Source organism: Phascolarctos cinereus, unplaced genomic scaffold, assembly GCF_003287225.1.
Source record: "Phascolarctos cinereus isolate Bilbo 61053 unplaced genomic scaffold, phaCin_HiC Scaffold_1;HRSCAF=81, whole genome shotgun sequence".
Taxonomy (NCBI): Eukaryota; Metazoa; Chordata; class Mammalia; order Diprotodontia; family Phascolarctidae; genus Phascolarctos; species Phascolarctos cinereus.
In genome coordinates, this window is record NW_027555514.1 from 183,790,770 (window position 1) to 183,804,353 (window position 13,584).

The following is a 13,584-nucleotide window of genomic DNA, read 5'->3' on the forward strand; positions in this document are numbered from 1 at the left end:
AGAAGTCGCTAACAATGCTATTATCCCCATCATACCAATGAGTCAATGGAGGTTCTGAGAGGCTAGCCCTGAGTTGACTCAGACTATGAAGGTCTATGACATCCATATTCAGGCTTCAGCCCAAGTGCCACTCACTATCCTCCATTGCCATCATGCCCTTACCTGTCTTCACCACTGTAGCTAATAAAGGTCTTTATCCCCAAACTTCTAATAGCACTTAGCCTGGACTTTTCTATTGCTCTTATAGTGTTCTACCTTATATTATACTTGTTTGTATGTAATAAGTCCTAAATCCTCCCTCCCTTAATGCCCAGCTAGTGCTGGCTTAGCCCCACCTCACATAGGAAGGGGAATTTATATTTTCTGTCTCCCTTATGTATTAATGGGGAACTGGCCAATAAGTTCAATCCTTATAAGCCTGCATAGAGTGCATCAGTATTCTCTGCAGATGCGATGCCTTCTTTTGGAGAGGCTGGAAAATCAGCTTCTTGAAGAATCATGATGACATGTAATAGAAGTATCTTGGAAAGGCTCTGGAGCATTCATAGACATTCTGTAACTGGCACTCAGAATAGGGGCTGGAGTTAATGGCATTAAATAAGAGACCCTCTAATCCCTGAGGTGTATCCATAGAACCCTGAGGTTCTATGCAGCAGCCAGGCACTGGCATAGTGAACACAGGGAGATATATTTTCTATGCTTATATTGTCATTGTTATATTATAAGCTCCTAAATGATAGATATTGGGTCTCATTTCATTTTTATATCCCTAGGACCTAGCATGGTACATTGTACACGATAATTGTTCATATGTGTGTGTAAGTCTTTTTCAAAAGCCAGAAAATGCTTTAGCATATATGTTAAGATCCCATTCCTACTAAGCAGGTAAACACCCAAATAGAAAATCATTGAAAATAAGATGTTACAATTTTTTCTTGAAGTCCCTAGAACAGAGACTCAGAAAACAAATAAAAAGGAAGGAAGGAAGGAAGGAAGGAAGGAAGGAAGGAAGGAAGGAAGGAAGGAGGAAGGAAGGAAGGAAGGAAGGAAAGATGGATAGAAAAAAGGAAGAAGGGAGAGAGAGCAGGAGAGAGGGAGGAATAAAGGGAGAGGAGGGAAAAGGAGGAAGAGAGAAAGGAAAGAAAGACCACAGGGAAGGAAGGAGATTAAAGTAAAACAGAGTATCACAACAGGGCTATGATTTATTATCTCAAAAGCTGTAAGTTTTCAAGTATTCCTAGGAAATAGAATATTGAGGTCTTGAGAGAAAACAAAGATAGGGAGGGAGGGAGAGACAGACAGATAGAGACAGAGAACAGAGAAACAGAGAGAGAGAGAGAGAGAGAGAGAGAGAGAGAGAGAGACAGACAGACAGACAGACAGACAGACAGAGTCCACAAATAGTCGTACTTGAATTTGGATTCAAGTTGACACTGGGCTTTTGAAGTCAACACCAATACAGTGCAAGTACCAATAGGTCCTATCAAGTTGAACAGTTTTATGTATGGTCCAGGACCCCATGAATTGTTGTTTATCTAGGACCAGCCTAGCAAAACTCAGAAAGGTTCTTCATCAAGCAAGAAAATTTAAAACCTTTTTTTTTTTTTAGCCACAGCAACTCATGAAGGCCTTCTGTATGGACACTGGAGCACTCACATCAGAGAATTTTTGGAGTCCTGAAGAAAGAAAAGACATAGGAAGGTAGAGAAACCACGAAAAGGGCAGGTCTCTGGCTGCTATGTTTTAGTTTCAATCTGAAACTATCACTGTCTAAAAGAGGATATGGGGGGGAAATGCACAACTCAGCACCTGCCCCCTAGGGCTCACTGAATCCAGCTTAGCATTTCTAACCTAAAGGATGGCAACTATAAATATACTGAAGTCATTAATGAATACTTCTGAATTAGGTCTGCGGAGGGAGGGAAAGGAAAAGCCCAGTTCCAGATGTGAGGCTTGATTTGTGAATGGCCTAATCCAGGAAAGTTAATCCTCCTAAACAGGAAATAAAAGGATCTGCCCTGAGGTCTCTCTGAAGAACCAGCTCTCTCATCCCCTTTTGATCCTCACCCTTTTCTTCTTTTTCTCTTTCTTTTCCTTCTCTTCCTCCTCCTTTTCCTGTTCTTTACCTTCTTCCTAGTCATACTAGGGAGAGCAATTATTTTTTCTTTTTTGCCTTTACCTTGCTGCTTCTTCTGTTTTCATAAAACCATAGTGAGAAAGAAAGATTTTTTTCCTAGGATTTACTTTCTGGAATGTTGAATTAAAGAGAAATTAGAAGGGAAGGGGAAATTAAGAAAACAGCTACTCTTTTCCTTGAAATATTTTTAGGAATTTTTTATTGATATTTGTTTTTAGAGAAAAATTAAGCTGGTTACATCTGGGATGAGGGGCTTAGAAGAAAAAAAACCAGGAGCAGCTAGGTAGCATAGTGGATAGAGCACCAGTCCTGGATTCAGGAGGATCTGAGTTCAAATCCAGCCTCAGACATATAACACTTACTAGCTGTCTGACCCTGGGCAAGTCACTTAACCCCATTGCCTAGCCAAAAAAAAGAACCTTCTTAAAATAAGTACTATATTAATCACAGTATTATGATTATAAAAGTATATGATCTTAATACTAATGTATTCTCGGATGATATATTTCTTGATAACAATAACTGAATGGTAGGCGACTGAAAGTCCCAGGTCTTACAGGGCCTATTGAGAAAGATCAGCTTTTTAAATTAAAAGATAATAGAATGAGAATTTTTTTTAAATTAAATTTTGAATAAAATGCTTCCTCTCTGATTTGTCTAGTCCTGCCCTTGCTCCCATCTGAGCCCTCTCCAGCTTTCCACTGCGTGGGGGGATATTGTGAAAACACAGTCTTTCTCAAACCTGAGGATCACAGGGACACTCTGAGAATCATGGGAAAGTCAGATAATCTCAGAACTGGAAGGTACCATAGAGGTCATCTAGTGCAATCCCCCAACCCCCTTTCCCTCTCATAACTCAGATGAAGACATAAAGTAACTTAAGTCACTTAAATAGTAGAATTGGGATCTGAATTCAAGACAGCTTAATTCAACAAACATTTATTGAGTGTCAATGCTAGTTTCTAGGGAAACAAATCCACTTATCCCTTCCATATTGTAGGGGTTAGGGGGTGCGGTGCCCCTGTGACCTGGAAAATTCATGTAAAATTATTTGGCCCTCCCTTCATACCAGAGAAGTCTGAATTTTTTTCTTTTTCTTTTATGGGGTGTTTATAGTACCTTATAGTAAAATTTGGATGGATATTATATAATAACATACATATATTTTATGCATTTCTGAGTTTCTAATTTTTTTCTATCATCTAGAATATTGTTTGTATATTGTTTGTGGCTTCTGCAAAACTTCCCCCCAAATCCCCATTTAATTTCTTATGCCCGATATATCAAAACAATGATGGGGAAAGTCACTATGTGGAAGGAAGAACTATACACAAATCAAGTCTGCCCCTCAAGAAACTTCTGTTTATAGGGCAAATACACATATGTATATGCAAGTAAATATGTAGATAGACATTGTATATGTCATGTATAACATATCAATATATATTATATCATCATACAAATGTATAATATATTGTGCCATCATATTAACATATACTGTATCATTATATTAATGCATAATATGCACACTTGTATATGTGGACTAAGTATAAAGTAGGTTTTGGAGTGAATAACGTTAGCAACTGGAAATATCAGAAAAGTCTTGGATGAGGTTGTAAGTGAGCCAAGCTTTAAAATGAACCAGGAATTCTAAGAGATGGAGGAAGAGGCAGACATTCCCAGGCATGGGCAACAACTGAAATCTCTTAAATTGAAATTCTACATCACCAGCTGCTTTCTGGACACCTCTCCCTGGATGTCTTCTTCTCCCAAGACCATGCTGACCCCAGACAGCTTTGTGTTCCTCATGGAGTTAACACATTGGCAGCCGTTGGGGAGGGGGCAGGTTTGCCACTGTCAGGATAAGTTAAGGCCTTGAATCACCTATTGCCCATGACCACACTGGCTCAGGGCAGCCCTACATTTCTTAATCCCTTGTGGCTGTTTCCATTTTAGACATTGACTATTCAAGTTAATGGATTAGTGGTGCCCTAAAGGACAAGTTGAAGCCCACAAAACAGAGTAGACCAGGGATAGGGAACCTGTGGCCTCTAGGTCCTTAAGCACATCTCTTTGACTGAATCCGAATTTCACAGAACACATCCCCTTAATAAAAGGATTTGGACTCAGTCAAAAGGCCACACCCAAGGACCTAGAAGGCCACATGTGGCCTCAAAGCCGCAGGTTTCCCACTCCTGGAGTAGACTTAAGGCCTGATAAGAAAGAAGAAATGAGGCAATGATGGTGGAATATTGAACCTGGGGGATGAGATTTTAAGGAAGAAGTACTATAGCTGTGAAATGCTTGTGATACTTTTCAGTATTGCACAGACAGACACAGGAAGCAAGATGAGGGAGTGAGTACTGGACAAGAGACCCAATCGCAAAGGTTTGTTGGAGCATCTTCCATTTGGGTGTCCTATAGGAACCTCCTCCAATCCCTTCATGACCAAGCTCTTCAGCTTAAGTGTTAAGAAAGCCAATTTCAGAGAGAGGGGAAAAATGTTCAAGAGGGAGACTGGTAAAGGTGGAGAATAGGCCCAACTATGATAACCTCTCAGAGTATTCCTGCAGCAACGTCCTAGTGAGTGAGAGAATACAGAACTCTAGAGAATATGTTGTTCATCCTTTGTTTTCAGAGGACCAATGACATCATGGTTGATGTCTTGATTTGCAGGTAAATTGGATTTAAATGAGGCAGAGTTGGGCAAAGTCATCAGCCTCCCTTTCTCCTCCAGAGTCATCAAAGTCCAGTGGTAAGACAAAAGTCAAGGTGACTGGCAATGGTCCAGGATGCAGTGGGTGACCTTGGGGTCTTCGATGTCTGAGGGCTCCACAGTGTCTGCTTCAGCTGCCTTTAAATGACTATTCTTCTTTTCCAATTTTCCGTAATTTCAGTGTAGTTGGGCTAAATTTGCAAGCACATTCAATTCTACTCAATATGAGATCTATGTTTTAAATGTCATTTGGTTAAATGTAACAAGAAGAAAGATAGTTTATACACAGACATTTGTCAATTGTTAAATGGGGGGGTAGAATAAAAATTAAAATGAAAAAACTCAACATTGGAACAAGTTGTTCTTATCTGCCCATTCCACCTGGGGAAGTCTTTGCATGTTTGGTGTAGATGCCCCACTAAGTCTCTAATGGGTTTGAGGCTTGGTGGTTCTCTTCAACCTGGCTTAGCTCATCTGCTGAGATGGTTTATAGGGTGTGGCTGCTGTGAATGCTATCACTTCTTGGAGCCACAGATGAGACTTGGGTGAAGGTGGACCCAAAGGTGGATGAGTAGCACTGAAAAGGGCCCAGCAAGCCCTTAAGCTAGCACCAGAGATGTTAGCCCTCTCTGAACACCCCATATATTTTTCTAGAGAATATAGAGCTGGCATAAAGGACTGACATAGGGGTATGATTGTCCTAGGCTGTCTGCAAGGAAAAGATGAGCAGTAAAAGAAGCATATTTACAGCAAAAAAACCCCACAAAAGATCAGAAGAATAATTGATAAAAACAGACAACAGCTGACAAAGGAGAAATGAACACTTAAAGACAATAGCCATCTCTTCACATAACTCACAAGAAAGGAAACTGGCAAAAATTTTTCCCTAAAAGGTGAAGGTACTATAACAAATTCTGTAAGTCCCCTGAAATGACAATAGAATGATTCTAAGAACATCCAGAATGACTCAGAAGAAAGGAAGAATAGAAACAAGTATTGTGCCAGGCACTGTGCTAAGTACTTTATAATATTATCTCATGTTATCTTCACAACAACCCTATTTTATCCCCATTTTACAGTTGAGAAAAATGAGGCAAGCGGAGGTTAAATGACTGCCAGGTTCACACAGCTAGTGAATGTCTAAGGCAGGATTTGAACTCAGGTCTTCCTGACTCCAGGTCCCCACTCTATCTACTGTGCCACCTAGCCAGGAGCTTGGAAGATAAATTAAGTAATTAAATGAAAATACTCTTTTTAAACCCTGAAATTAGAGTTGTGAAAGAAGAAATCAGCAAAATAAGAGAGTATACAATTTATAACAAAAAAGAACAAGAAAGGCACTCTCTGTAACAGCAGACAAGAGAACTGAAATGAAAAAAGCATAAGCCCAAGGAAAAATAATGTGATCTATTTTTTTTAAAGCAAGGTCAGAAGCACACCAAAGAGTTTTACAAAACAAGAGTCTGTACTTGAACTTGAAGTTAGGATGTGAAGAAATAAATAATAAATCTTCTTGAAAGGCACAATAATATATAAAAAAGTAAAGATCTTTCAAGAAATCATACAAATTGCCCAGAAATGTTAATATATATTCAAATACATACATCTCTACCTACATATGTATATATAACAATATAAATATGTATGTGTGTTTATATGCATATATCTATGTATCTCTGTCTACACACACACACACACACACACACACACACACACACATATACACACACATATTTATGTATGAACTGCCCATTCAAAATTTAAGGATTTTGGATTTCAATTCAGAATTATGGAAGAAAAGTTTCTAAACTTCCATACTCTTTAACCTTATAATTCTACAGCTGGATTTATATCCCCAAGGAGTTCAGAAACAGATTCAAGAGTCAAATATATACCAAAATATTAATAGTACTTTTTGGGTGGCAAAGAACTGGGAAAAAAGTGGATACATATTGACTGTGGAATAGCTTTTAAAAAAAGCTACAGCATAGAATTGTAATGGAATATTATTCTGTTGTAAGAAATGATGAATATGTGGAACTCAGGGAAACATGGAAAGATTTGTATGAGCTGATGCCAGATGAAATAAGCAAAGCTAAGAGAACAGCATACATAGTGGCTACAAAAATATAAATGAGAGATCCCTAAAAGGATGTCAAATGCTGAGCAACTGAAAAAGCCGTGATTCTCTGAGAGAACTGATGATACATGCTTCGGTCCTCATGGAAGACAGATGCAGGGGTATATCTAGGACAGAATGTGGGCGACCTTGTCAGGAGTTACTATACTAGATCCTTTTGCTTCATTCTTTGCCCCCAAAGGGCAAAATTCTTTGTTTCAGGACAGGGTTAGGTGGCAGAGGGAGAATATGATGCAAAGGGAAAATTCACAAAAAAAAAACCCACACATGCATATCTATACAGCTCCATAGGTACATGTGTGAGCCACATGAGAACTCTCTATCCTTTATTGTCATTGCTGTTGTTCAGTTGTTTCAGTCGTGTCCAACTATTAGTGACACCATTTGGGATTTTCTTGGCAAAGATACTGGGGTGGTTTGCCATTTCCTTCTCCAGCTTATTTTACAAATGAGGAAACTGAGGAAAACAGGGCTAAGTGACTTGCCCAGGGTCACACAGCTAGTAATTATCTGAGGCCAGATTTGAACTCAGGAAGATGAGTCTTCCTGATTCCAGGTCCAGGAATACACACACACACACACACACACACACACACACACACACACACATTCATACACACATGCATATGTGTATGTGTATATACACAAGTATATATGTATTTGTATATATATATAGGTATGTATATATGTGTGTATACATATGTATATGCGTTTGTAGGCATATGTATGTATACACACATGTGTTTATGTACATATAACACACACATATATATTTTTTCTTTCTGAACAACAAGGAGAAATTGATGTAGATATGATAGAAATATTGTAGGGAAGTGAGCTCTTCATGTTAACATTTATGATGATAAAGAGAAGAAAATCAAGAATTGGCTGACATTGACTTTAAATTGGTGTAAATCAAAATGTACATAAAAAGACAAGTAGAATTTAGTGGCCTAAGATTTTACTGGGAAGTTAGTAGGGAAGTAAACCCAAGAGAAAGCCCTGAAAAATGAAATTCTAGAGATTTGCTCAAGGTGGTAAGGTAATTGCAATACAGGTAGTAGGTAACCAGCTCCAAATACCATTATCAGATCATCTCATTCTGCAGAAGAAGAAATAGTGGACTGAACGTTGGCAAACTTTACCTTTCAGTTTGGCTTCCATTAAAGAGTTTTGCCTGGCCTGTCCTAACTATCACTGGAGCCTCTTTTTCTGTATGTGCTCCTTGTAGACACCCCTCCCTCAGCGATCCCTCCAAAAGCTATAAGGCAAAGGACTGAGTAGGTAAAGATGCTGACAGGGTTCTCTCTGATTCCTCTTCTGGGAACAGATGATAGGTTTCATAAGATTTCAGACTTGAAAGGGATCTTGGTGATCATCTAATGCTGACTATTTGTTTTTCTGATCAGGGACATGAGGCCCAGAGATACTGTGTCTTGCCCAAGGCCATAGTGGTACTAAGTAGCAGAGCTATCCCTAGGAACCCAGGTCAGCTGAGTGAGAGCTAGTAAATGTTCTTTCCATTAAAACACCTCATCCAGGGTGGGCTATAAATACCAATACCTTTTTCTTTGAAGTAATTTCTTTATAGGGCAGCTAAGTGGCACAGTGGTTAGAGTGCTGGATCTGGAGTCAGGAAGCTTCATCTTCCTTAGTTCAAATTTGGCCTCAGACACTTACTTGCCATGTGACCCTGGGCAAGTCACTTAACCCTGTTTAACTCGGTTTTCTCATCTTTAAAATGAGCCAGAGAAGGAAATGGCAAACCACTCCAATATCTTTGACAAGAAAACACCATATGGGGTCACCAAGAAACACACATGACTGAACAAGAACAATATATTGACAATTTGTTGATATATATATATATGTATATGTTCATGTATGATTTTATTCACTTAAAACCAAAAATAAGTCAGATTATGTACTTGTATCTGGCTTTCTCAATTATACACATTCTCCTGTAATTTTCCTTCTCTACTGGATTGAGAAACCTTGATCCTCTCTGCTGGAAGAGAACTCTGGGGGTCCTCTCATCTATATTCTTGCCTGGCAGTAGTGTGACACCCAGCTTACACTGAACAAATGGGGAGCTGGGGCTGAGAGGTGGTGTTTAAGGTACAGAGAGGCAGGATCATAACTCTCATTCTTAAAACATCTCTAGGGAAATAGGTTACAGAGTTTCCCTGACTCACCTCTTAGAAAGATCCCCTATTTCCCAATGTAGACCAGCCTAGTACTAAGTACTAAGAACCTGTAAACTATTCAGAGAAACAATCATCTTTCATCAGGAATTTTCAGTCCTTCTTGGGGTCTCTAAATCACCTCTTTCCTATTCTAGTGAGATTTGGTCTTGAGAGTGGAGAGTTAGTTGTGGGGTTATTCAGAGACGGTCCTTGATTCTGCCTGCCTGGGGCTGCCTGAATATGTCTAAAGGAAGTACATCTGCTGCTGCTTCAGGGCAGAAGTGTATTAGGAATGTGGATTTTCATTAGAGTTGAAGCCTGGTTAGAAAGCACACAATTTCTGACCTGTAAGTGTAAAAGAGACTGAAAAGTCTCTTCAGTGGTTTTGGTTTTGTTGTTTTGTTTTAGTTGCTGTTCATTTGAACCATTTTAGCCCTAGTTGAGGACCCTGCCAAGCCCTGCCCTGCTGAAAAAGAAAGAAAAGGAGAGAAGAAAGACAACAGAGAGACATAGAGAGATGAGAGAATGAGAGAGACAGACTGAAAGACAGAAAAACAGGGAGACAAACACGGACAAACGGGGAGGAGGAGAGGTGTGTGTGTGTGTGTGTGTGTGTGTGTGTGTGTGTGTGTGTGTGTGTGAAAGAGAGAGAGAGAGAGAGAGAGAGAGAGAGAGAGAGAGAGAGAGAGAGAGAGAGAGAGAGAGAGAGAGAGAGAGAGAGGGAAAGAGCGAGAGAGAGTCAGAGAGTCATTTTCATCCCTTCCATCGTGGAACAACGCAGTATTCTTACCTTCTCACTCCCCCGCCCAAGTCTATCCAGCTTATTGCAGAGGACCAGGTGAGCAGAAGAACACACTTATTCTCATCTTCTTGCCCAGGGGAGTCTTGGTTCTCTCCCGTATACAACCTGTGCTCCTCCTCTGCACCTCCCCCTGCTTTCTCCCTGCCCTCCCAAACCAGCAACTCCAGCTGCGCCTCTGCACAGGGTGACGCCCCCAGTGTTTTGGGAGAGGAGGGAAGCGGGTAGGTGGGGGTGATGTTATGCCGTTAGTGTGGCAGGACTAGCTAGAGCTATAGGGGGTGAGAGTCGCCGAGCGGGGAAGGGGAGGAAGAGAATGAAAGAAGAGGTGGAGGGAACTACAGGGGGTGGTGGTTGAATGCCTTGCTGATGGAGAGCGCAGTGTAAGATTGCATCTGCTTGCAAAGAAGCATTTATGCTGCTTGGTAACCGACTAGCTTGCAGAGAGAAAAGAGCCGGGGCAGCTTCTTGACGTCAGGACTAACTGGGAGTCGCTCCGGCAACCCCAGCGGGGAGCATTCGTAGAGATTCGGGCGGCCAGGCAGGAGGTTAGCAGAGGGCTTGGAGAGGGCACAGGGAGAGAGTGTGACGGAGGAGCCAAGAGGCGGGGGCGCAGCATGCCCCTGCCCCTGGCCCATGGAGATTGCCTTGGTCACCCTGAAGAACGGAGGCACCACGGCCATCGGGAAAGGAGAGCAGGCTGGGGGAAGCAGCGGCCCCAAGCCGGAGGAAGAGCTCTTGCGTCCCCCGACGGGGCAACTCAACGACGGAGCCAAGGAGGGGACGCCGAGGAGGTCCGGACGTGGCCGTGTTGGGGGAGGCGAGGGCCGAGGTGGACGTCCCTTACCTGAGCTTCCTCAGGCAGTGCGACAGCAACCTGGACAGGGGGAAGAAGAAGGAGAAACAAGCTCCACTCTGGGTATGTCGGAGGGTGAAGGTTTAGGGTCATCTGCCCTCCATCATCAGCGCGTCCTTATCAACATCTCGGGCCTCCGTTTCGAGACTCAGCTGGGCACCCTGGCTCAGTTCCCGGACACTCTCTTGGGGGACCCTGCCAAGCGTCTGCATTACTTTGATCCCCTGCGCAATGAGTATTTCTTCGATCGCAACCGACCCAGCTTTGATGGCATCCTCTACTACTACCAGTCGGGAGGCAGGCTGCGGAGGCCAGTCAATGTCTCTTTGGACGTGTTTGCTGATGAGATCCGCTTCTACCAACTAGGCGACGAGGCCATGGAGAGGTTCAGGGAGGATGAGGGCTTCATCAAAGAAGAGGAGAAGCCACTGCCCCGGAATGAGTTCCAGAGGCAGGTCTGGCTCATCTTTGAGTACCCAGAGAGTTCTGGCTCAGCCCGGGGCATAGCCATTGTCTCCGTTTTGGTCATCCTCATCTCCATCATCACCTTCTGTCTTGAGACCTTGCCTGAGTTCCGGGATGAACGGGAGCTGCTTCATCATCCCCAGCTGCCCCAACAGCCTCCAGCTCACCCCCAGAGCGCTAATGCCAGCCGAGGTGGTGGTCAGGACCTGCATCTTCTGCTTCAGGGGCCCACAGTGGCCCCTATGATGCCTAGGACCCTGGCAGACCCATTCTTCATTGTAGAGACCACGTGTGTAGTGTGGTTCACCTTTGAGCTTCTGGTACGCTTCTTTGCTTGCCCCAGCAAAGCAGAATTCTCTCGCAACATCATGAACATCATCGACGTGGTTGCAATTTTTCCTTACTTCATCACCCTGGGCACTGAGCTTGCAGAGCAACAGCCAGGGGGAGTAGGAGGAGGCAGCAGTCCCAACGGACAGCAGGCTATGTCCTTGGCCATCCTGCGGGTCATCCGCTTGGTCCGGGTCTTCCGTATCTTCAAACTCTCTCGCCATTCTAAGGGCCTCCAAATCCTGGGCAAGACCTTGCAGGCCTCCATGCGGGAGCTGGGGCTCCTCATCTTCTTCCTCTTCATTGGAGTCATCCTCTTCTCCAGTGCTGTCTACTTTGCAGAGGCAGACAACCATGAGACCCACTTCTCCAGCATCCCAGATGCCTTCTGGTGGGCAGTGGTCACCATGACTACAGTGGGATATGGGGACATGAGACCAGTGACGGTAGGGGGCAAGATTGTAGGATCTTTGTGTGCCATAGCAGGTGTCCTCACCATAGCTCTGCCTGTGCCTGTCATTGTCTCCAACTTCAATTACTTCTATCATAGAGAGACAGACAATGAAGAAAGGGCAGCCCTCAAGGAAGAACCAGCCAGCACCACAGGCCAGGGCTCAATACAGGACAGTGTGAATCAGCTGAAGTCTAGTGGGAGCAAAGAGTCCTTTACTAAAATCCCAGAAAACGTGGAAGGGGCCCAGAGAGAAAGCTGTGCCCCGGAAAAATGTAATCTGAAAGTCAAAAGCAATGTAGACATAAGGAAATCCCTCTATGCCCTTTGCCTGGATACAAGCCAGGAAACAGATCTGTAGAAGAGACCAAGAGAGCCAGGTGGGGATGTAAGAGGGGAAAGCAGAAGGAGGGGTCTTGAAAGTGGAAATCTTGTACCACTGAGTATAATACAAAGACTATTCTCCAACCTGATTTTCTCCCTCATTCCTTCTCCCCCTCTTTTCCCTTTTCTTTTTTTTTTCCATGATACCAAAGGGTCACTTATTTTTAAAAAGTACCACATTCCATGACGCAGGAAACTGTTGAAATGGTGAGTGCAGTAAGATGTAGGTATTTGCAGTCCTGGTCACTTTTAGCCATTAGTGGGAAAACCTAGACAGGAATCTTTGGAAAAAACAATAACCAACAAGCAAAAGCTAGGGATTTTGTAAATCACTGATACATTTGTGGTAAGTTTGAGTATATTTATTTGAGTATAGGGAGAAAGTTATTTTTTTTTTCGTGGCAGGTGAAAGGAACTTTTATACTACAGTTCAGATATTTCTGACATATTTTCTCTTTCTGTATAAATATGTTGTGCTTATGGATGGAAAAAAAGTTTGTGCTGATTTTTTGGGAACCACTCTTTCACCAGCACCTTCCTTATACAGATGCTTGTTTCTCAGCATAAGCCTGTCCTAATTCTCATGTCCACAGACCTGTTTCTCTCTGGACGTGATGGGAACTCAATGCTTTAGCTCTAGAACAGAGATACTTTCTGGAAAGAAAGGCAAATCTGATTTTTTTTTTTGTGAGCCTTAAATTATTGATGTGATTTTCTTTCTACACATTTTAATGAGGTTGAAGGAAGATTTCTTAGAATTCCTTCCTTTGATTTTATCTTCAGAAATAAAACATTACCTTATTGAGGGGAGTGTTTGTTTTTCTACAATTGATCTTTTTTTGTGATTAAAAAAATAATCTCTTTGTCTTCCTGGTTTGGGATTCAGAGCAAAGACCTCGGAAGGATAGTTTAGAAAGCTAATCTGTGACGCACACTATTCTTTGATTTGCTCAGAATGTGTTTATTAAAGATATCACTTCAACAAGCTTTTTGCCAAGGGACCTGTGCTTCTTGGACTCACCATCTACCAGGCAATGTGAGTCAAGTGAAAAGAAACAGGAGAACAGACCCCCGCTAATGTCCTGGGAGTTCTGAAGGTTCTCTTTCCCCCAAGGTTTAA

At 42.4% G+C, this 13,584-nt stretch overlaps 1 protein-coding gene across 1 annotated transcript; it reads left to right on the forward strand.

The window, feature by feature from the left end:
* The first annotated feature begins 10,333 nt into the window (after nt 1–10,333).
* Nucleotides 10,334–13,274, forward strand: KCNA5 (potassium voltage-gated channel subfamily A member 5). The gene has a single exon (XM_020994418.2). The coding sequence runs from the start codon at nt 10,615–10,617 to the stop codon at nt 12,439–12,441; it is 1,827 nt and encodes a 608-aa protein (XP_020850077.1). The 5' UTR covers nt 10,334–10,614; the 3' UTR covers nt 12,442–13,274.
* Nucleotides 13,275–13,584: the final 310 nt, after the last annotated feature.